The following is a 25,472-nucleotide window of genomic DNA, read 5'->3' as shown; positions in this document are numbered from 1 at the left end:
CACAGCTGCCTTCTCTGTGTCCTCTGTAACCATCCTCCCCTCATCGTTCATTAGGTGTGCAACATGCTCTGTCTGCGTTCTTTTGCTGTTAATGTATTTGAAGAATTTTTTAGGGTTCTTTTTGCTATCCTCCGCTATTTGTCTCTAGAAGTTAATTTTGGCCTTTCTGATTTCGTATTTACATTTCGTATTTGATTCCTTGTAATGCTGAAAAGCCGATACTGTCCCCTCCGATTTATATTTCTTAAACGCCATTTTTTTTTCCCCTAATACGTTTTTTCACATTACGATTTAGCCAGCCAGGTTTGGCTTTGGCTCTTCTAAATTTATTTCCCCTTGGAATGCACTGTGAGATGCTTTTGTTTAATATGTTCCTAAAGCATTCCCATTTTTCCTCCGTGGTCAATGTTCCTAGGATTTGGTCCCAGTTTATTTTCTCTATCATTGAGCACAGTTTGGAAAGTTTGCCCTTCTGAAGTTTAAGGTTCTTATGTTACCCACTTGCCTCGCTATATTGTGATTAATGATAAATGTGATCATCCTGTGATCGCTAGAACCCAAGTTGTCCCAGGCTCCTACATCTGAGATTAGATCTGGATCATTAGTGATTAATTAATCTAACACTGCATTTTTTCTAGTAGGCGAATCCACCAACTGAGACATGTAGTTGTCCTGTAAGGTTTCCATGAAGAGACGGGCCTTTGGTGAATGTGCAGTCCCCACCTCCCAGTCAATGTCGGGATAATTGAAATCCCCTAATATGATGACAGGTCTCAGCTTTGCAGCGTTACCCAACAGTGATATAAAATCCAGCTCTACCTCCTCCCTTTGGTTGGGCAGCCTATAGCAAACCCCCACAATTAATTTCCCCTTTTCTCCTTCCCTATGGAGTTCTACCCACATGGATTCAAGCCCCGTACTCATACCTTCCATAATATCACCCCTGTCGACCACCTTTACATGATTCTTGACATAGAGACATACCCCTTCCCCTCTTTTTTCTTCCCTGTTCTTCCTATACACAGAATATTTGCCAGCCAGTTGTGTGAGGGGTCAAACCAAGTTTCAGTTATTCCCACCAGGTCTATGTCCTCCTCGTGTAATAAGAGTTCCAATTCGTCCATTTTATTTGCTAGGCTCCTGGCATTTGCATATACCCCTCTTAGTTTTGTGGAAGTGGATAGTGAATAATGCTTTATTTTTTTTTTCCTTGTTTGGCATGGGGTTTGTCTGCATGCCCCCCCCCCCCGACTGTAGACGTTACGGACCTACTGTCGCTGTTGCCCTCAACGATAACTTATGTCATTTGCTCCCACCTAACTGACGCTACCTCTGCACCCTCCCCCCCAACTCCTAGTTTATACAGCCCCTCCAACTTTGTGGCCATCTTTCTCCCCAATAGAGCTGTACCGCCCCATTAAGGTGCAGCCCGTCCTTACTAAAGAGCCGGTAGCCGACTGAAAAGTCAGCCTAGTTCTCCAGGAACCCAAACCCCTCCTTCCTACACCATTTCCTTTACAGGAAAAGGTGGAACCCTCCCTTCTAAAGAATACGCCTGGGTAAAAAACTGGCGAATCCAATGAGAAATTGTAGACTTAGATGCTGCCAACTCCTTCCTGGGCCCTTCTGGCAGCACAAACAAGCTCTCGGTCTTACCAATCCAAGCTGATCTCTCCAAATAAAACTTAAGTGAATGCATTACATCAAGAGAATGCAATACCTTTTCCTGAGGATCTGGAAAAAAGGAAGATAGTATAATGTCCTGATTCAAATGAAAAGTGGATACCACCTTGGGCAAAAAAACCTAATCACCCGATCTTGATGAAAGATCAAGAATGGCGCTTTACAAGAGCAAGCTGCTAGTTCCTATACCCTTCTAGCCAAAGTTATCGCAATCAAAAACACCAGTTTCCTGGTCAAAAGAACCAGGAGAACCTGCCCCAGAGGTTCAAAAGGCTGTCTTTGTAAAACTGCCAGCACCAAATTTAAAGAGGTTGTAAACTCAAAAAAAAAATGTGAAAAAAAAAAACCCTGCAGGACAAAGCCATAATGATGCATACTAGCTCTATATGAAATACTTACCTTAGAACAAAGCCCTCGCAGTGCCGCCCGCTCAGCAGTAACATGGCCAACATGTTCGGCCGTCCTGCTTCCTGGTTCGCGTACTCCGGCCATCTGATTGGCCGGAGGCGCGATTCAATCACTCCCACGCATGCGTGCGGGAGCCGCCATTCACGGCACAGGGCTCTGAAGGAACATGGGTGGCCATTCCTTCAGAGCGCATGCGCCGATGACGTCTTTGGCTGCATAAAAGTAAAAATATCTCCTAAACGGTGCAAGTTTAGGAGATATTTACAGTACCTAAAGGTAAGCCTTATTATAGGCTTACCTATAGGTACAAGTTATAAGAGTGGGCTTACAACCCCTTTAAGTCCCAAGGACATAATGGTGGCTTCACTGGTGGAAGAAAACTTAACATTCCCCAGACGAAGGTCTGAAACAATGAATGGGAAGCGATCGGTTCTTAGAAGAAAACCGATAAGGCTGAAATTAGCCCTGTAATAGTGTTTAAGGCTAATTTCATATCTACCCCTGCTTGAAGGAAAGCTAGAATTCTCCCGATAATATATTTGCGGGGATGCCATTTCCTGGCTTCACACCAGGCAATGTAGGATTTCCAGACCCTGTAATTAGGGTATAAACTGCAGGGCCAGATACATCCTGCTCCTTCAAGATTAAGGATTCAATAGCCAAGCCGTCAAATTTAGAGACTGTAGAGCGGGTGGACTATCGGACCTTGAGAGAGTAGGTCCGGATGCAGTGGAAGAACCCAAGGCATTGTCACTGCCAATCTTTGGATTTGTGCATACCAAATCTGCTCAGCCATGCCAGAGCTACCAGGATCACTGGTTTCCCCTTCCAGTTAGATCCTGTGCAACAGACCTGGTATCAGCTGCACAGGAGGAAAGGCATAAATCAGGGAATACTCCTCCCAAGGAGTCACCAAAGCATCCACTCTGGACACAAATCTCTTCAACTTGTTGTTGAACCTGGATGCCAACAGATCTACGTCTGGGATCCCACAGTGTAGGCAGATTGATCGAAAAATCTCGGGATGTAAGGACCATACTCCCAGGAAATCTTAACGGCTCAAAAAAATCTGCCTGCCAGTTCTCTATTCCTGGAATAACAACTGCTGTCAGGCATGGCACAAACTTCTCTGCCCAGGATAGGATGATATCCACCTCTTTCTGGGCTGACTGACTCTTTGTGTTTCCTTGATCGTTGATATAAGCCACGGCCGTGCCAAGGCTAGGATGATATCCACCTCTTTCTGGGCTGACTGACTCTTTGTGCCTCCTTGATGGTTGATATAAGCCACGGCCGTGGCATTGTCGTATTGCACCCTGACAGGGTGACCCCGAAGTCTGGGTGTCCAGTATTTCAAAGCCTGACTGACTGTTTTGATTTCAAGAATGTTGATGGGCCCTCTACCCATGACCATTTTCCCTGGACAGCGTCTTCTTCCCGAATCGCACCCCAGCCGCGGAGAGACTGGCATCTGTAGTCACTACCTTCCAGGTTACTGTAAGAAAGGATTTCCCCTTCTCCAGATTTCTGGTCATCAACCACCAAATCAGACTCTGACGAACTCTTGGTACCAGAGACATGGACCAGTCCAGAGACTGAACCCTTTCGGTCCATGTAGACAGAATGTTGTTCCGTAAGGGTCTGGCATGGATTTGAGCATAGGGAATTGCCTTGAATGCGGACGCCATCTTCCCAAATACCATCATGCAAAGACATATAGAAGGATATCTCAGTCTTACTACAGACCTAACCAGATCCTTCAGGTCTGTGACCTTTCTTGTTGGCAAGAATATCTTTGCCTGTACTGTGTCCACCAGAAGACCCAGATATTCCAGACGCTGAACCGGCTGTAATGCTGACTTTGCCAAGTTCAGTATCCAACCCAGACTTTCTAGGAATTGTACTGTCTGGAGGACATTTCGGCTTAGAGCCGAAGTCAATCAATCTATAAGTAATAGATCGTCCAGATATCCTATTACAGATATCCCTTGAGACCTTAGAACAGCCAATACAGGAGCTAGGATCTTTGTGAACACTCTTGGAGCTGTGGCTAACCCAAAAGGCAGGGCCACAAACTGAAAATGATGGCTTTCTATTGCAAAGCGTAGGAACCTTTTATGAGCCTGGAATATAGGCACGTAAAGATACGTATCCTTGATGTCTATGGATGCTAGAAATTCCTCTCCCTGCAGGGAGGCTATGACTGAACAATTTGACTTCATACGAAAAGTACGAACATTCAGAAACTGGTTTAGAGCTTTGAGATCTAGAATAGGTCTCACATCCCTGCTTGGTTTGTAGATTCTGAACAGGTTTGAGTAAAAACCCCAGAACCTTTCCTTCTTCGGAACCTCCGTTATCACTCTTTGGGCCCTCAGCTGGTCTAACGCCAGAAAGAGAAACCTTCTTTTTAGGGCATCTGTCACTATACTTGAGGATGCGGGAATACCTGAAATTCCAGTTTGTACCCCTGCGAAATGGTGGAGATAATTCAGTTGTCTAGGATAGTTTCCACTCAAACCTTCGAGACCTGAAGCAGCCTTACCCCACCCAAGTGAGTGGGGGCGCCCCTTCACAGAGTAGGCTTAGAGGAATACTTGGCTGATCTCTGGGCCCAGGGCTTTTTCTGACCATGCCCTGAAGGCTTGGTTCCGGACCCAGATGGCTGAGGCCATCGCCACCATCTGGAATCAGAAGCACTGGTAGTATAACTGCTGGAGATCTAAGAAGGACGTTTGCTTTTCCTTTTTTACAGGTAGCAACGTACTCTTCTCCCCCCCCCCCCCCTTGAAATCTTTTAGATATACTTATCCAGATCGTCGCCAAAAAGGCGTTCTCCCTGAAAAGGGAAGCTAGCCAGAAACCTTTTACATGGTAATTCCACAGACCAGCTCTTTAACCAAAGGATTCTGCGCATATGCACTGTCATCAGAGCAACTCGTGACATTTGCCTTATGGAATCCATAAGAGCATCCACTGCGAAACAAAGTGCGAGGCAGATCTGACAGATCTTCCACAGACTCTCCTTGAGAAGAACTGTCTTGGACACTCGCGCCATACGGTCTTTTAAAGACTGACACAATCCTATGGCCGCTACTGCTTGTTGTATCGCAGATTCTGCAACCGCAAAGGAGGCTTCCAATAAAGATTCCAACCTCTTATCTGCTGGATCTTTAAAAACCTGGGCATTATCCACAGGGCAGGTTAAACTCGTTAACCGAAGAAATGGCAGCATCCACAGTAGGCCTATTCCATTTCTTAGTAAACCTTTCCTCCATAGGATACAATAGTGAAAACCTTTTAGGAGGAACAAAAATCCTATCAGGATGGTCCCAATCATTATACATTTCTTGCTCCAAGAGCTGATGTATGGGAAACATGCGAGGACTAGGAGGAGGGCGCAATGAGCCTAGAGAGGAAAAAGACTTCAGCTGTCTCTAAGGGAGGACATTTGTGTCCAGATCGGACCATTTCAGTAAGAGACTGAATTAACAATCTCTGGGTTTGAGAGGCTGACAAAGACTCCTCTGACCCTGACTTCCCAGAAGTGGAAACCTCAGCTTGACCTTCTATAGGGTCATCATCTGCTACTTCTTCCACATCCTCTGCCCAATTCTGAACAGAATTCAGGGGGTGGCTCAGGTAAGAGGGATCTATCACGTTTCCTCCCTCCTTGTGATGCTGCATTAATGCCAGCAATCTTACCCTAAAGGCTGCCAAATTGTCCTTAGTGACGTAGGTTGCGGCAGAAGCACCTGGGGTAGCTACTATGCCTGACAACCATAATGACTCAGATTGGCTAGTCACCTCTGGCTCTTCAGGGGGAGTAGACACAAAAGAAGCACGGCTAGGACCTTAAAGGCCTGACTGTGGCATCACAGTGCCCCTTCCAACTGTGCCCCCCCCCCCCAGTCCTCTTTGGGGCAGACATTGCTTTATAGCAAGACAAACATGAGGTACTAACTTCAATGTACCCTAGGCTTGTGCCAAGCTTATACAGCTTATGGCACACAGCACTGATTATCCCAAGATACAGGGCCTGTTTGTGCCAGTAACATACGCAACCCAGCTGCTCTGTGTCCCCTTCAGCCTCAGCAGAGGCTAGCGCTTTGGAAACAGTTTCTTCTAAATCGCACCCATTTATGCTGTACTGCCTATTGGTGTCCACGTGCACGCCAATCGCGTTCAAACACGCCCTCCATGCGGCGTACACCTGTATTAAAAGGCAAAGATTCTCGCGCGTGAATAGGTCTTCGCCACAGACATGCTATCAAGGGAGGAGGCGAACATGCGCACGCTTATGCGCAAAGGCGAAAACAGTGACCACATAGGGTGAGAGCAGCTTAGGCTGAATTTTGTTTGTCACAGCTGATACCTTTCAGGTGATTAGCCTAGGGCAAAAAAACAGTGTGATAACAATAGGCAAAGAAATAATGTTTAAACAAACTTTGCATCAATCCAACAACTGCACAAGTTCATATAATCAAGTTCATATAATCACAATTGATACAATTGACACATTTAATCTCTAAGGAAAGGCCAGAGCTTTCAACAAGATGTATTTTGCATAGTTTAACATCCATTATCTCATGCACACATTGGTTTGTCACAACTGATACCACTCAGGTGATCAGCGTAGGGTAAACAAAGAAATAATGCTTAACAAGATGTATTTAACCTAGGCTTAACATCCATAGTCTCATGCAGACTAAAATGGCACTGGGTCTCTGTTATCATTTAAAGGGAACAGTGCATAAAATATTTAAAATCTGCAATCATGCCAGCAATTTTAGCCTTCAAGGCTTTCTGTATGTGTAAATATTTTAAATTGGACTTACCAGTCTTGCCGCAGGATTCTGTTTGAAACAGGAATCCAATCTTCACCCATCACGGAGAGCTTTGTCTTGGCGACCTTAAAGGACTGGGTCCCATTGTTTTAGAGGGGCCAGGGCTTTGGACCTGTAGAGCACCCTGCATGGAGCGCCTTTGGGGTTTGGTATTCCAAGGGACCGGATCCCAGGGTCCAGCGCCTGAAAAGGACATTATTACAGGCAAAACCTCATATCTGCTTCCCGAGGCTTAGGTACCATCTTTTCGGTCCATTGATTGTTTTAGATGGATTTGATAGCTAACTCCTTAGATTCAGTGATCTTTGATTGGGGTATATAGCATATCTTCCTTCTTCTTTGAAGAGAAATGTGGAGAGACTTTCCACCGTGACCATCACCTTTAGACACGGGGCAAAAAACTCAGGTACCTCCTGTGTGGGAGGGGTTATATAGGGGGACATCCTTTCTGATTGGTTGCCAGTGTCCTTCACCTGTAGGTGGCTATATAACCCATATGTCATGATTTATGGCTCTGTGCGCGATGTATGAAAAGAAAAAGACCTACCTGATGTAGGAGTGCACAGGGGGTTCTGAAAAGTTGGGGAGTTTTTTCCAACCACTTCCTTATTTCCTCCTTTATTCCAGGATACCTGTGACTGACTGCTTCCTCAGCTTTAGCACTAGGGGGGGGGGGGGGGAGGTATCCAGGGACGCCTGCCCTAAAGTGCCAGTGTTTGCAGGACGCAGGAAACACAAGAATTGAAGGTGCAGCCTAGGGCGGCCTTTTTAAACTTGTGTCAGCTTGTGTTTCCTGCAGGAGGTGGAGCCGATCTCTCACGTGACTGTCCTGGAGGATGACTAGGGAAAGTGCCCTTTAGAATCTCTCTGAGAGACAATTGGATGTACCCATTAGCGCCTGGATGCCCTTCTCTTCCTCTGCTTAACCAATTGCTCATACATTAGCATCATCTGCAGGAGGCCAAACATAAGATAAAGAATAGTATAGGAATCCATGCTGCCACCTTCCCTGCCAATGGCGTTTGCACAGGAAATATTCACCATGACAAGCCACGCCTCAAATTGTTTATTTCCTGTAATGTCACTTTCTTTTTAAAAGAAAAAAAAAAATAGGCATTTGTGGATTAGTTTTTATGCGCCTCAACACGCATAAAAACTGTTTTTAAAGCATCATTAACACTTGTAAAACGCCAGTCTAACGCCCATACTAAAGCGCATTAACACCAGTCTGATGTCTATACTAAAGCGAATTAACGCCAGTCTAACGCCTATAATAAATCGCATTAACATGAATCTAACGTCTATACTAAAGCGCAATAACGATATAGGAGCGTTTGTTAAGCGTTAAAAATTTACAGTAGTCAAGTGTGAACGAAACCTTAGTATCTGCACTTTATAACAGCAACTTTTTTTGTTTCATGATAGATTCTCTTTAAGGGAAGGGTAGTGCACATGAAATGCACATATTAATCCCATTATAGTAAATTAATGTTCACCCAATACCATATTCCTTTGCCCTCAAGCCACAATGCATATTACTTACATATCACCTATAACACTGCAGGTAATATTATGCTTTTTGGTATAAAGACATGAGCTATGCTTATTGCTGTAGATAAATTTCACTCAATCTCCATAGCTACAGTAGGATGTCCTATTACAATGTTACTAGATTTTGTGGGTAAAAGAAGAAATGCTTAATCTACACAGAATCTTGCAAGAACTAAACTGCCAATGTAAAATATGCATCATTTACCCAATTATTTTTGTGAAATTGCTATTGTAAATTATGTGCATACAAAAGAAAAAAGCAAAGATGAGTGTATATTTTCCACAATAGCTAAATAAAAAAATAAACAGCGAATAATGGGACTTTTGTTACTTAACCTAAAATCCCTTTCTCTGAGTTCATTGATAGGCACATTAAGAACCATAGGGTTATATTTCCCCCTATGGGAGTAGGACACTAGGCAGAAAAAATAAACTTTGCTATGCCTATGGGCAGTCCTAGATGGTATTTATCCCCCTCTCTGCTATAGGTATCCAGTTTAGTAACAAGCAGTATCAGAAGTCTCAAAAAACTCCATAGAGGGGTGGGTGCTGTGTCCGTCAACAAACTCAAAGAAAGGAATTTTACAGTAACAAAAATCCCATTTTCTCTTTCGTTCATTGATGAATCCAGCGCTCCATTCATAACCATAGGGACGTCCCCAAGCAGTGCCAGGAAAAATGAGGGGTGGGGCAAAAACCCAAGAAGCCAAAAACTAGGCAATGGGAGCTCAACAGAACAGGAGCCCACCTAATTAAGAATTAAGAAAACACACCACCAGAGAGGGAACACATCCACTAAACAGCAGTCTGCAAAACCTTGTGGCCAAAAGAAGCATTCGCAAATGCCAAAACATAGCCTTTGTAAAACTTTGTAAAAGTGTGCACCGACGACCAGTTGGCCGCCTTGCAAACTTGAGACACTGAAGCCTGACGACAAAAGCCCAAGAAGCACTAAGCGCCCAAGTAGAGTGCATCATCACAGGGAAATAAGAAACCTGACCCTTGATAGAATAGCCCTGAATCACCGTCTGTCTGATCAACCTTGGCCCATCCGTGATCACAAAAAGAGTCTGATCTCCGAAAGGACTCCGTGGCTGCCAGATACACCTGAATCACCCTAACCACATCCAGGGTATGCAATGCAAATTCCTTGGGATGAGAAGGCCTAGGACACAAGGAAGTAACACAATGTCCTCATTCAAATGGAAGTCAGAGACAACTTTTGGTAGAAACATCAGACAGGGACGAAGAACCACCTTATCTTTGTGGACAACCAAATAGGGAGTACAAGATAAAGCCGCCAGCTATGGCACCCTGCGAACGGAGGGAATAGCCACAGAAATAGCGATTTCTGTGACAATGTAAGCAAGAGAATTCTCCCGATTATTCTCAATAAGGAGGCACCTGGAGAACAGATAGCATTAAATTAAAATTCCACGGCAGCAAGGGAGACTGCACTGGTGGAGTCGTGTCTCCTTGAATGAATGTATGAATTAAAGAATGGGTAACCAGGGGTCGCTGAAAAAAGACCGCCAAGGCAGACACCTGGCCTTTGATGGTGCTGAAGGCCAGCTTCTGCGCAACACCCCATTGAAGAAAAGTCAAGATCCGAGCCACCGAAAAAAAAAAACCTAAGAGGAGCTCTGACATACTCACCACCAGATATACGCCTTCCATGTACGATGGTATATCTTCCTAGAGGTAGATTTCCTAGCCTTCAGCATAGTTAGAATTACCGAACCTGACAAACCTCTACCCCTCAACACTAGGATAAAAGATGTTGGTATAACAGGTCCTCCCTGAGAGGCAACCTCCAAGGGACGTCATCTACCAGCCGCATTAAGTCGGCATACTAGGACCGGCGGAGCCAGTCCAGGGCCACCAGAATGACCAGAATCCCTTCCGCCTTGATCCTGCGCAGGAGCCTCGGAAGAAGCTTGAGAGGAGGAAAAGCGTAAAGCAGACTACGGGTTCCAAAATGCCACTAGTGCATCCGTGGCGTCTGCCAAGGGATCCCATGTCCTCGCCACGAACCTCGGTACCTTTCTGTTGAGCTAAGATGTTAACAGATCCCTGTCGGGGTGCCCCACCACAGACACAGCAGATGAAACATGTCCGGATGAAGGGACGATTACCCTTGGTCCAGTGACTGCTGACTAAGGTAATCCGCCTAGCAATTGTCCGTGCCTGGAATGTGCACGGCAGAGAGTGCCAGACCGTAGCGTTCTGCCCACCAGAGTATGCTGGAGACCTCCAGCACCGCCAAAACAATCTTTGTTTCACCCTGGTGATTGACACAAGCCACTGCTGTGGCATTGCACGATTGGATCTGAACCGGACGCCCCCCCTAAGAAGTTCTGTCCAGTGATCTTTGATTGGTAGCCTGGACTCCTTCAGCGTCCAACAACACTGAGTCAATCTCAGCCCCAGGACACCTTCTCACCCAGACAGGCTAGCATTGGTCGTGACCACTGTCCAATACAGGGGGAGAAGGCTTGTCTTGCTGAAGAGTCAGAAAGCGAAGCCACCAGACCAGAGAACCCCTGGCCTCCCGGCTCAGACAAATCTGATTGTCTGGAGAATTGGGACACTTGTCTCACTTCAACAGGATCTCCTTCTGAAGGAACTGCATATGGAACTGTGCAAACGGGACCGCCTAGAAGGTAGACACCATCAGGCCCAGTACTCGCCTGCAGATCCGGAGGTAAGACCACCTGTGGGACAGCAACAAAATGAATCGCAGAATGCAACTTCTGGAGTTTGTCCAGAGGGAGAAACACTCTGGCCAGCGCTGAATCCAGAGTCAGACCCAGGTAATTCAATTTTCTGGACAGGGTCAGGGCGGACTTCTGGTAGTTCAGAAGCCAAGCGAACTCCTGTGAGGTCTGGATTGTAATCGCCACATGGCCCGTTAATGCAGATGAGGACTCTGCCCACAAGAGAAGGTCGTCCAGATAACCCAGCACAGCAATCCCCCGCTGACGCAACAATGCCAAGTCCTGGGCCAACACTTTCGTGAAGACCGGAGGAGCGGAGGCAAGACAAAAGGGTAAAGCCACGCACTGATAGTGGTCCTCTCCAACAGCAAAGTGGAAAAATGCTGGTGTCGGGCCCTGATCAGAATGTGTAAGTAGGTACCTTTGATGTCCATAAAGGCCAGGAAATCCCCCTGATGCAGAGATGCTACCACCGTTCGAATGGACTCCATTCTGAACTTGCACCCACACAAAACAGTTCAGGGCCTTGAGGACCAGAATCAGATGAACTTTGCCCTCTTTCTTTGAGACCGTAAACAGGTTTGAATAAAACCCTTTAAACTGTTCCGAGACTGGAACCGGGACGATAACCCCCTGAAGCAACAGGTCCTGCACCTCCCCTAAAAGAGCTTGCAGCCAATCCGAGCATAGACGCACATAGGAGGGGAAGAACCGCTCCGGAGGGCAAGAATGTAACTCTATCTTGTACCTGGATAGAATAACTTTGTGGATAAATTTTTCATTCAATAAGGAGGTCCATGGAGCCGGAAACCAGCGAAGACGTTCCCCCACCCCTGACATAGGTGAGGGTAAACCTTAATGCCAAGGAGGCCTTATCAGCGGGTCTAGAGAAACCCACTCTCAGCTTGATAGACCAGGGCCACTTGGAGCCTCCCGGTGAGGGCTTGAAAGATTTGTTACCCTTGTCAGTGGCCCCTGGGCAACGGAAACATTTTTATGTGCCAAAAAAGAAGGGCCGTGTCTACGACGAGGCTCCTTCCCAGACTGTGGAAGGAAGGTACTCTTCCCCCCCCCCCATGAGGATGTTAATGATGTCATTCAGGGTAGCCCCAAACAGGCGATCGCCTTGAAAAGGCAAAATCAGTGAGGGCTTTTTTGGAGGCAGACCAACACTTAAGCCACAAAACTCGCCGAAGCACCACTGTCAAAATGGAGGGCTTGGAAAGCAAAGGAGCCGCATACATCTCACACAAATTGCAGCCCCTGGATTAACTGGTCCACTGGTTCGGCGTAAGCAGAGGGAACTTGCTCACTACCCAGAATGTGGCATAAAAGCTTAGCCCACTCAGTTAGTGCTTGAGACACCAGGGCAGTTACCAAGACCGGCCGCAATGCCGAACTGGCAATAGTAAACATGCTGCGGGCCACAGCTTACACTTTTCTGTCAGCCAGGTCTTTAAAAGAAGGGGATATTTCCACCGGAATCATGGTTGCTTTATTCAACCTGGAAACATGAGAGTCCACTACCGAGGAACAGTCCACTTCTTCAGAAGTGATTCCCCAAAGGGATACCGCACCGTAAAACATTTAGGGACCACAGAGGGGCGTTTTGGAAGCTCCCAACCCTTGTAGACACATTTTTCAAAATAGGCAGAATTAGGGAAACACCTTGGCTGTGCGAGACGGTTTATGAGTGCCAATGGGGACGGCCACGTCTGAAGCCACCTCAGCCACATCCTCCATCTTAAAAGTTTCACTGAAGTAACAAGTGCGTCCATCAGCGTCTTCTCATGTGCCGCAGCGGCCGTGGAGGAGTCATCCTCACAGTCTGACAAATCAGGGAGCGTGGCGTCAAGTCCTACTGGATGGGCCCCATCTGTGGCGGCAGAGCAAGATTCAGGATCTGACGAGAAAGATGAAGCAGGGGAGGGTGGAGGACGCTTCCTGCAAGCTTTCCACCCAAAGGCCACCTCTACCCGGGAAACAAAGGGCTCCAGGACTGCCGTCAGTGCCTCAATGGGAAGTTGGGACCCTGAGGGACCCGCTGCCTCCGAGAGGGAATCAGGTGCGGAAACATGCTCTTGAGACTCTATTTGGCATAAAGTAAGAACCCAAAGGAAAAGGTGTTTGGGCACCGCCAGGGGAGCCTGTACACCCCGCACTACAGCACAGAGAGGGACCCCACCGGGACTCACCACCACCAACAGGAGGAGTCCTGGTTGCCAGGCACCAGAAGAGCCAGAGACCCACGTGCAGCGTCCAGAAGGAAGAGAACATGAGAATCCAAGCTAGGGGAATAGAGGAGGGGCCCAGAAGGCAACATTCGCCACCGAGCAGCTCCAAAAGCATGGCTGCCGCTCCAGTGTATGCCGGACCAACAGAAAATGGCCGCCGGACCACAAGAAAATGGCCGCCGGACCACAAATATATGGCCACCCAGGGGAAGTCAAAGGCTCAAAAAACATGGCCGCAGATCCCGAAGACCAAACAACAAAGAAAATAGTCACCAGACGCCGCACTGAGGCTCCCAGGGACAAAGGCACCAGTCCCTGGAGCAAAGGCCCACCATGTCGTGGCTGAAGGGGGGAACTCGGGACAGTGACCCCAAAACAGGCAGCACCCCCAACTGTACAGTGTTACCCACCCTCCGGCGGCCCCGCAGGCCTCCCCAGGTACAGCATCCTATGCCCACCATAGCGAAACCACATAGGGCACCCACAGTACACAACCCGCAGCCGAACTGGGGGGACCACTGGATCTAAATATCCAGCCCATTGCCCAGCCCAGCAGTTGATTGTGGATCTGCACAGAAAAAAAACAAAAAAGATGCAAGAAAGAGAAAACTCTTCTGCAAAATCTCCATTTGGCTCTCTTAATAACCAGTTCTAGCCAAAACTTTTTTCGGAAGGTGATAATACCCCTGTCAGCCTGGAAAGCAAGTAAAAGAAGAACACCTGATGCACATATTTTCTACTTTATAAGACTTAATCCTCATTCACACTATACCTGCAATAATTGTGCAGAGATGTGAGTTTACATCAGTTTTCATACACGTTTCAGTGAGTTTTATAAACGTTGCAGATTCACACGTGATACTAGTATTGTGGTATAAACAGAGTACATAGAGAACAATTGTTTTCTTTGCACCCTTGCAGAATGCGTGCAGAAAAATTAATGTCTCTGCACATGGTGTGACTGAGGTCTAAGACTTAGAACATAAAAGTACCATTTTTTATAGGAAAAAGGTAATCAATGGCAGTTAACACATGTATCTTATATAAGCCCATGACTTATGACAGCCACACTGACTATACATACTACTTATGTCTTGATGATATGCGTACCACAGACATGCATGCTAAACGCAACACATCCCAGAGGGACTTTCAGACACTGTAGTAAATGCAAACATGGCACATGCTCAATTTACACTCTTTTCTGCCAAAATAATATGATTTATGGGCACCGTATTTTCCAAGTTTTACCTGCAGTGTTTTTACAAGCTTGTTTTTACTAGCTAAAAAGTTTTACGGAAAATTAGATGAAACATGACTATTAGAGGTGTGCATCTTCACTGGTCTCACGATTCGATTATGATTATCCTGTCAACTATTTGATTCCGCGATGCATCACGATTACTATAAATGACAAGAGAAGGGCGCACCGACCTAGTGCAATACCATAAAATATTTATTGGAAAATTGTTAAAACCACATCATACATTACACTCACAAGTGTATGCTATATAAAAGCATAAAACCAAAGGATTCCTTAGACTATCCAGAGACCGCAGGACCATATTCCTTAATTAGGACAAGTGAACTTGAAGGTGTCCATATAGATAGGGCTAACGCGTTTTGAGGGAGAACCCTCTTCCTCAGAGCCATCAGATGGCTAGTTGAAGGAATCCTTTGGTTTTATTCTTTTATATAGCATACTCTTGTGAGTATAATGTATGACGTGGTTTTAACAATTTTCCAATAAATGTTTTATGGTATTGCACTAGGTCGGTGCGCCCTTCTCTTGTCTTTTATGCTTTCAGTTTGTGTGGATACCCATCATCCTGACAGGGCAGCAAGACTTCAGATGCCAACAAATTAGCCATAGTCTTATTGGTTTTTACACAACATTTGAGACATTTACTTGTCTTTTGCATTATGATTACTGCCTGTGGTTTTCATTAAAAAAATTCAAGCTATCAGATGAACTCCATTTTTTTAATTTTATCTGCTCTAGAGGACATTCCCTGCATTTAGCAAAGTCTGAACAACAGGCAACAGGATTTTTTTTTTAGAACAGTAAATATGAAATGGCACAGCCCCCTTTAGTACATTCCACAGCCCCCCTGCACATTAAATAGTCCCATTTACATAACACAGCCTCCATTTACATTATACAGCCCCCCCCCATTTACATTATGCAGCCCATCATTTACATAACAAAGTCCCCAATTTACATAACACAGCCTCATTTACATAACACAGCCCCCATTTACATTATACAGCCTCAATTTACATTATACAGCTCCCTATTTACATTACACAGCCAATTTACATTACATAGCCCCCCTGCACTCCCAGGACGGCCCTGCCAGTGCACTCTAAAAATAAAACAAATCAATGTCAGTGACTCCATTTCAGGGACCCCTTCCTACAGTGTGTAAGGGTTAATGTAAACTGATGCCTCTTACTTTATTATCTCCAATCGTTCATCACCGTCAGTCACGTGCACTCTGGTACTTAGGCCGGCGGGGAGGAGGGGGAGAAGGAGAACGGCGGGCCAGAGGGCATGTGGCGGCAATGAAAGATCGGAGATAATAATAAGATAAGAGGCATCAGTTTACATTAAACCTTACACACTGTAGGAAGGGGTCCCTGAAACAGAGTCATTGACACTGATTTGTTTTAACTTTAGAGTGCACTGGCAAGGCTGTCCTGGGAGAGGCAAAGGGAGCCGGGATGACGTCATCCATGCATCGATGAGGAATCATTCAAGGCTGCATCGCGATTCATCGATTCATTTCAACACCCCTAATGACTTTACCAGATTACTGTACTCAATTCTCACCTGAACTGCAAAATAAATTACAATTGAAAATAAAGACATTTTCCTGCATTGTTTTTTTTTGTTTTTTTTTTTCTTTTAGTGTCCAACACCTTACAGTACCATTTTATGCATGTATTGAATGCCGCTCTGTCCACTTGTTACTTACCTGATGAAACTAGAGTCAGTAGCTGTCACTGGATACGAACCATCTGATCAAAGAAAGGAGTCTTCATGCAACCTGTGCAGAGTTGGTCCATCCACAGAGGCGCTTCATGCTGCAGTGGGGTACGTCGCGGATAGAATGTAAAGTTGATATCATAGTTTAAAAGACAACTAATAGAAGCCATATAGATGTCCGAAAATCTGATGAGCCTTCTAGAAAAGTAGGTTGGGTTGTGATAAGTTCTAAAGATGCTTCCAAACTGGGGGTTAAATAGGTGCTTTGTAACAGACCTGGAATTAAAGAAAACAGTGAAATCCCACATAGCTTAAAAGGTAACTCCACTTTTGTGGAAAAAAAAAATATAGAAAAAAAAATAAACAATATAGCGTAAAGAATTGCAACACAAGTCATATTGTAATTGGATGTTATTAAAAATCATTTTTGGTGAGATACTCCCAATAGCAAATCACGTCTAAAGGGATGCAGAATCTGCACTTTTCTTCATTAGAGGAAAAGTCCATGAGCAGCAAGTGGGTGTGGTTACTGAAAGCTAGTGACAACACTTCCAGGGAGGAGCACTGTTCCTGTGTAGCCAGTGGGCTTATACATAAATTAATAAAGTAAAGTCAGCACCTAACAAATATAGAACAGCAGCTAGCAAACAGTGTGAATATACAAACACCAAAATAACATGTAAAATAAGGTAGCAGCACTAAAAATGGTGATAAAGGTGACAAATGATTAAAAAATGTAAAATATTGTATGTGACAATTAAGTTGCAGCGTTAAGTTACAGCGTTTAAACAAACAATGACTTAAAGTGACAAAATAATAATAATTCAGTCCATAGGAAGTCTTTTAAAATAAATCCACAATGGTGCTGATATTCAGTGGTGGTATATCTAAATAAATACTCCTCCACCAGTGATCCTTCACCAAAAATAGTAATGCACACTCACCAGACCGATATGCTGCCTAGGCTTGGACTGAATTATTATTATTTTGTCACATTAAATCATTGTTTGTTTAAACGCTGTAACTAAACGCTGCAACTTAATTGTCACAATATTTTACATTTTTGGATTGTCACCTTTATTACCGTTTTTAGAGCTGCAACTTTATTTTACATGTTATTTTGGTGTTTGTATATTCACACTGTTTGCTAGCTGCTGTTCTATATTTGTAAGGCGCTGACTTTACTTTATTATTTTATGTTTTCTTGATGATATATACTTTTGTCTAGCAGCCTTATAGCACATTATTATTATACACAATTTCATTTAACTATGGATGTATTTGAAGCCAGAGTTAATCGGAGGATTAACACTGAGGAAGTTTTTGTGGAGGATAAAAACTTTGAAGAAATACATGGTATTTTTCTTCACCTAAAAAACATCATGACGTCAGAAATTAAGACCGCTTGGGACATATCATTTCTGGAACATTAGGTCTCAGAGAATATGGTCCCACGGTCTTTAAGATGGGATGTCCCGTTAGAGCAGAATGATACCCAGGATGACAAAGAATGGTACCAGTTCTTCAACAGAGCAGGTGTTGATTTATTAAAGTTTCTCATCGATAAAAAGAAGAGAAAAACTTATAGCTTTAGACACAAAAATTAATAAAACGAGAGAAAAAGTCACTGCGTTTAAAGGATTGGAGGAATATAATAAAGAATAAGAAAAATTTAAAGCAACATTAGATAAATTAGAAGAAGATCAGAAATACAAAAAGAAAAAGAAATACATGAATGATCTCAAAGACTATAGGGAAACTAAGGTCTTTTAAATGGCAAACTAATATAGTGGATCATTCCCCTACCAATACAGTTTTAGCAGGTACTATTAGCCAAAAAACCCCCACCAACTCGGGTAACACCCCCGAGTTAACCCAGAGTGGACACAAGTTAAAGATTCCAAATCCAAAGCACCCTGGTAGGTACCCACCTTCCAACCATACCCCTAAATCCAATTATCAACATATTCCTATTCATAACAGATATGAGTCTTTGAAAGACTGGGAGGAAGATGAGGTTTTGGAAAGGAATGAGCAATACAGACCCCCCTACCCATTGGGAGGGTGGCCCGGCACCCCCGGGGAAGGTGGAGAGGTCGCTCTTCCCATAATCAACCAACGAGAGGAGGTTATGGTTATACAAGAGGGAATTTTGTTTTTAGACCAACCCAAGAAACACCAGAGAGGAATTACACTAAAAGGAGTGGACTGGAGAGAGATAGAGACCCACATTATGAAAGCGAGGCTCAATCTTCTCACAGACCTATATATACACAGTCACCACGAAGATATGCACCAGAAGAATCTGAGCGTTTTTTAGGACTAATCCGCAAAAGAAGCATGGACACAGGAGAGGCAGAAAGGGAGGACAGACTAGACAGAAAACAAAAAAAGACGGAAATAAAAACATCTCTGGGCATATTCAATCTCAGTTCGGCGGTTTTGAGTTCAGAGGAAGAATCTGTTCTTAGTAAAGGCTTAAAATATGCACTTAAAACTAAATTAAACAAATTCCAAACTTTAGTGGATATAAAGAAATTCACCCACCAAATAAGTCTTAAGAAATATTTTATTCAAAATCCCATAGTAAGAAATAACGTTGATACCACATATCAACATACTACCCTCAGAAACGCTTCTTTGATGAACCCACCTAGTAGTGGTAATCATCATATCAACATGTTTAAAGATCTGGTGATGAAAGATTTAGAGAAAATCCCCATTAAACATATTATAAATAATACTAAAGAACAAATGGGATTGAAAAAACTATTGGACAAACATGACCTCATAGTAAAACCGGCTGATAAGGGGGGAGGCATCGTTTTGTTCGATAAATCGGACTATATCAATAGGATGCAAAATATGTTAAATGATACCTCCACATATTTGCCCCTCCCATCAGACCCCACAATTAAATACAAAAAAACTCTCACCAGTCTAATTAAACACGGATATGATTCAGGGATTTTGAATAAAAAGAAAAAGAATATCTGGTACCCAAAGCTCCTAAAATTCCAATTACTGTATTTTCTGGCGTATAAGACTACTTTTGAACCTCAAAAAAATCCCCCAAAAATGGGGGGTCGTCCTATATGCCGAGTATAATATCTCCAAGGTAACCTAAGTATAAGTATTACCGGTAGATGAAAACTAGGGGGGTCGTCTTATACGCCCAGTCGTCTTATACGCCGGAAAATACGGTATATACTTTCTCCCCAAAATACACAAAAACCCGCCAGATCCACCAGGGAGACCCATAATAAGCGGGATAAATTCCCTCACAGCAAGGGTAGAGGAGTACGTGTATATAGATTTTTTTTCTGCAATCGCTGGTGGTACAAACTCCAGCATATCTGAAAGATACCCAACAAGTCCTCAATTTATTGAACAACATTACGCTGGATGAACACACCTTTTTGGTCACAGCAGGCGTTGCTTCACTCTACACGAATATAGCACACGAGGATGGGTATGAAGCAGTAAAAAGATATCTGGATCAAAGTAACATTCTAAAATTACAACAGGAGTTCATTTTAAATCTATTAGACTTCTGGATGCACCACAACTACTGCTGGTTTAATGGTACATATTTTCTTCAGACAAAAGGAGTTGCCATGGGCGCTAAATTCGCCCCAAGCCTAGCCAACCTTTTTATGGCAAGTTGGGAACTAGAATCTATCTTTGGCAAAGATTGGAACAACTTAATATTTTACAAACGCTTTATAGATGACATCTTGTTATTGTGGAGGGAAGATGAGAAGTCTTTGATTGATTTTATGTCCCATCTCAACAATAACCCACTCAATATTCAATTGTCATTACAGTAAAAAAGAAATACATTTTTTGGATCTAAATTTGTTTAATGTGAATGGTAGAATAGGCACCAAATCCTTTTTCAAAAGAGCGGATCGAAATAGTTACATCCCTACAGACAGCTGCCACCATCCCACATGGCTTAAAAATGTTCCTAGGGGACAGTTCCTTTGCATGAGACGGAACTACCAAGATATTGAGGATTATTATCTACAAGCGTCCTTTTTGGAAACAAGATTTTTGGAAAGGGGTTATGATGCCGCAATGCTTAAGCAGACGATTGAAGAAGTGTCTATTCTAAATAGAGACTCTTTATTAACACCTACTTCACGCCCGAAAAAAAACAGTTTTCTGTCCATTTATCACCAATTTCTCCATTCAACACTATCAAATCAAAAAAATAATACAAAGAAGATGGAACATCTTACAAGCAGATCCTGTCCTTAGAACCTCTCTGCCAGCCAAACCTGAAGTCTTTTTTAGACGCGCACCAAATATTAAAAATAAAATAGCTCCGAGCGCTATTAACCCTCCTGTGAAACCTACTTTCTTTACCGAGCTTACAGGCTTCTTTTCCTGCAATAGATGCATCATTTGCACAGCCAATAAAAGCAGAAAAATAAAAATCAACAAACTCTCTTCCACTGTTACGAACAGGGAGTACACGATTGAGGATTTTATATCTTGTGAGTCTACCCACGTAGTTTATCTCCTTGAATGCCCTTGCCAGAAACATTATACAGGCAGAACAACCTAGGAGATTGCGGGATAGACTTAGGGAACATGTCTATAATATCAGAAAAGGTTATAGACATAGCCTTTCCATACATTATAGAACGTGTCATGCATTATAGAACATGTCACAACAGGGATCCCAGCTCTCTCAAATTTGTGGGGATAGTGAAGCTAAACCCACATTGGAGAGGGTGTCATAAAACGCGGGAAATCTCAAGAATGGAGAAAGAAATGGTTACATGAAATAAAATGGTATGCTCCAATAGGACTCAATGTAGAGTGGGATGTTAATTGCTTCAATGACACCCGTTAGAACAATAGCCAGTCTCCATTATTGCTGACTGTTGTATATTCCTGTATTTCTGATCTTCGTGTATATATGTGGAATTACATGGTATACATATGTGTATACATATATATGCCCTTTATACATGTGTGTGTTTCCACGCATTCCCATGTATATATGAGCTATTCTTCTCATTTTCCACATATACTTGCACGTTTTTCATCTGCTCATTGATATTGGCTGGATAAAATAACCACTCTCCAGTGTATGTTTTTATATTCTTGATCTCTATATGTGTATAGGGTTTATATTTATATATATGGATATAGATATATATATAGAAGCTATTACATCTGCTTAGATAGTTTTTTTTTTGCTTATGATACATTCCTCCTTTATATATATTTGTATGCATATATTTTTCATATCTATGCATGTATTTTGTACTTGGACTCTTCACCTGTTTCCCAATAATATAATTCAGATAACCTTTAAGGTTATGGAGTGTTCTAGCTTCCCCCCCCCCCCCACCGTTTTCTTTTGTTTACAGGATTAATCCCTGTTAACCTGGGAGTGCTGATTGTTTTTTCGTAAACAACAGGAAGTAGTGTCATCAAGATGGCACCGAAATAGGAAATTATTCTGTTTCTTAGTAAACAGGAAGTAGCGTCATCAAGATGGCACCGAAACAGGAAATGACGTTCCGGCCGCCTCTGCACTCTCTATCATTATAACAGGAGGTGAGGTCACCAATATGGCGGCGGAACAGGGAGTGATGCTCTGGTCACCCCCGGCGTCCCCATTACTGAATTATGTGGAACAGGTGAGGATCCCCAATATAAAAGGCACCCTGACATGTACCAATGCTGCTCCTGAGGAAGCGTTCTAACGGGAAACGGCTGTAAAGCAGTGTTACATGACAGAAGTCCATAGCCACCAGTTCTGTTGGAAGTCTGGTGGCTTTTCATGTAAGTGCTCTTTAGATGTTTACACTATTTGGCTCATTACCAGATGTTTTTACCAAGATTTAAAGTTGCATGTCATGGCTTTGTTTTAAATAAATACTATACTATGGGAAGATTTGTTCTCTCCTATGTTTGCTGATTTACCCCTGCTGTACTGGAGTATTGGAGGAGATATCCTCTGGTGTGAACCCCCTTATGTCTAGCTCCGTTCAAGACTTGATATTACACTAAACTGCAGTAGCTGTCTTGATAAGGCAGCATATCGGTTTGGTGAGTGTGCATTCCTATTTTTGGTGAAGGATCACTGGTGGAGGAGTGTTTATTTAGATATACCGGCACTGAATATCAGCACAATTGTGGATTTATTTGAAAAGACTTCCTATGGACTGAATTATTATTATTTTGTCACTGTTTGTTTAAACGCTGTAACTTAACGCTGCAACTTAATTGTCACATACAATATGTTACATTTTTGGACTATTTGTCACCTTTATCACCGTTTTTAGCGCTGCAACCTTATTTTACAGTGGGCATATACAGAATGGGAGGAACTGATCATAGGTTCCCGCCCAGTGTTCTCTCATCAGTAAGGATGCATTGTACATCCGAATTCATGAGAAAATTAAGAAACAGTTTACACAGGACACAGAGGGGTGCACATATACAGTATAGCTGTGCTGGGCTTTGAATTAAGACTACCACTATACGAGAAGGAAGCTGGACACATGGGGGGGGGGGGGACTGTTAGTGTAGCTGGAAATGCTCTGGGGTCTCAGATCACAGTCTACAATGATCATAGTACAGGCAACCACACTAAGTCTACGTTTCCACTAGTGCGACTTGTCATGCCACTTTGTACACACAAAGTCGCATGACAAGTCACAGCTTATTGATTTCAATGGCAACCTTTCCCATCTATGCGACTTTGAAATTCAGCAACTTTGAAAAGGTGCCTGTACTACCTTGAAGCGACTTTTGATGCGACTTTAATCCAGAGAGTGTAAAGTTGGATCAAAGTCGCACTCTAAATCGAAATAGTAAAAACGAAGACTAAACCTCAATTTTCACTAGTGTGACTTGTCATGCAACTTTGGCACCCGTTCCCATCTATGGGACTTTAAAAATCAGCAACTTTCAAAAGGTACCTGCACTACTTTGATTAGTGTAAAGTTGCACTCTAGTCTAGTGGCTACGTTTTTCACTAGTGCGACTCTTAAATTGTGCGACTGAGTGCAGCTTTGATCCAATTCTACACTCTCTGGATCAAAGTCACATCAAAATAGTGCAGTGAATTTCAAAGTGACATAGATGGGAACGGGTGCCATTGAAATCAATAGGCTGGCTGTTACTTGTCATGCAACTTTATGTGTCCAAAGTCGCATGACAAGTCGCATTCATGGAAACGGAACCTAAAACTCAATTATCACATGTAATGAACAATAGAAATCGATCTGTATCCTAAACTTTCAAAGATGTTCCTTTGTACCCTATTTTTTTTTTCATATATTGCACCGGCCTCCACAACAGCGGCCTGCAAAACTCTGCGGCTGAAAGTAGCAATCCGCAGATGCCTGGACGTCCACCTTGTAAAACATGGTGAACGTATGCACAGACGACCAGATTACCGCCTTGCAAACCTAGACCACCGACGTCTGATGACGGAAGGCCCAGGAGGCACATAGCGCCCTTGTAGAAAGGAGGGACCTGACCCTTAATGGAATAGGCCTGCACCACCGTCTGCCTTATCCACCTGGAAATAGTCACAGCAGACGCAGCCTGCCCCTTTACGGGGTCCATCCATAAGTACAAATAGGGAATCCGATTTACGAATTGCTTCAGTTACCGCCATGTACACCCTTATGGCACGAACCACATCCAAGGAATGCAAGACAATCTCTTTTGGATGTTTTGGCTTAGGACAAAGCAAAGGCAACACAATGTCCTCAAATTGAAGCCCGAGATGACCTTAGGAAGAAATGACTGACAGGGATGAAGAACCACCTTGTTCATGTGAATCACCAGATAAGGTGACTGACAGGACAACGCAGCCAATTCAGAAACCCTGCTTGCCGAAGTGATGGCCACCAAGAAGGCCACCTTCTGTGAGAGAGTCAATAAAGGAATCTCGTGAATATTCTTAAAAGGATCTTTTTGAAGAACAGATAACACCAAATTAAGATCCCACGGGGGCACCGGAGACCTCACAGTAGGAGCCGCATGGCGAACTCCTTGCAGAAAAGTGTGAACCAAGGAATTTGAGGTTGGAAAAAAAATGCCAATGCAGAAATCTGGCCCTAATGGTGCCCAGAGCTAAGCGCTTGTAGAAATTCCAGCAGACATGATATCGAGAAGGCACAGGGGGAGACACCCTGAGCCTCACACCAAGTGATATACGCTTTCCAAACCCGATGATAGATCTTGCGGGAAGTACATTTTCTTGCTCCTAAAGTAGGAATCACAGAATCCGACAATCCTCTATCCTTAAGTACCTGGCTTTCAATAGCCAGGCCGTTAAAGCCAGCAACTGTAAAGCAGGATGGAAGATTGGACCTTGAGACAACAGATCTTCTCTGAGAGGGAGCCACCAAGGAGCATCGGCGACAAGTGTTACCTAACCCGTGTACCAATATCGGCGAGACCAGTCCGAAGCCACCAGGTTAACTGGAATCCCCTCTGCCACGATCCTGCGCAGAAGTCTTGACAGGAGCTTTAACGGAGGGAAGGCATAAATTAGACGATACTGACCCCAGGGGGCCACCAGAGCATCTAATGTGTCTGACCCCACCCAAGGGGCCTCGAGATCTTGCTACGAATCTCTGAACCTTCCTGGTAGACCCACATAGGGAGTCCCCACTGGAGGTAAAATTGTTGAAACACCTCCAGATGGAGAGACCATTCACCTGGACTCAGAGCCTGCCGGCTGAGATAGTCCACCTGTCAATTTTCCACTCCTGGAATGTGCACAGCAGAGAGGGCTGGAACATGTCGTTCTACCCATCTCAGAATAACAGCCACTTCTTTGGCCGCAATGGCACTCCTTGCGCCCCCTTGATGATTGACACATGCCACGGCCGTGGTGATGTCTGATTGAATCCTTACGGGACACCCTTGTAGATGATCTGTCCATTGGGACAGACAAAGTCTGATCACCCGGATTTCCAGGATGTTGATCAGCAGAGCGGACTCCTCGGGAGTCCAAACCCCTTGGGCCAAATGTCTGCCCAGGGTACCTCCCCATCCA

At 43.9% G+C, this 25,472-nt stretch overlaps 1 protein-coding gene across 1 annotated transcript in view; it reads right to left on the bottom strand.

Annotated features, from left to right (window-relative positions):
- NT5DC2 (5'-nucleotidase domain containing 2) overlaps nucleotides 1-25,472 on the bottom strand; it is a 184,147-nt gene that overhangs the window by 13,028 nt on the left and 145,647 nt on the right. The window contains exon 14 of the mRNA XM_082265923.1: nucleotides 16,419-16,705. Coding sequence (XP_082122049.1) covers nucleotides 16,444-16,705 — 262 coding nt within the window. The 3' untranslated portion in view covers nucleotides 16,419-16,443. The remainder of the gene's footprint in view (nucleotides 1-16,418; nucleotides 16,706-25,472) is intronic.

Source organism: Pelophylax lessonae (genome assembly GCF_965119305.1).
Source record: "Pelophylax lessonae genome assembly, chromosome: 8".
NCBI classification, from domain to species: domain Eukaryota; kingdom Metazoa; phylum Chordata; class Amphibia; order Anura; family Ranidae; genus Pelophylax; species Pelophylax lessonae.
The sequence above is the reverse complement of the archived record's forward strand: the minus strand, read 5'-3'. Positions and strand labels throughout refer to the sequence as shown.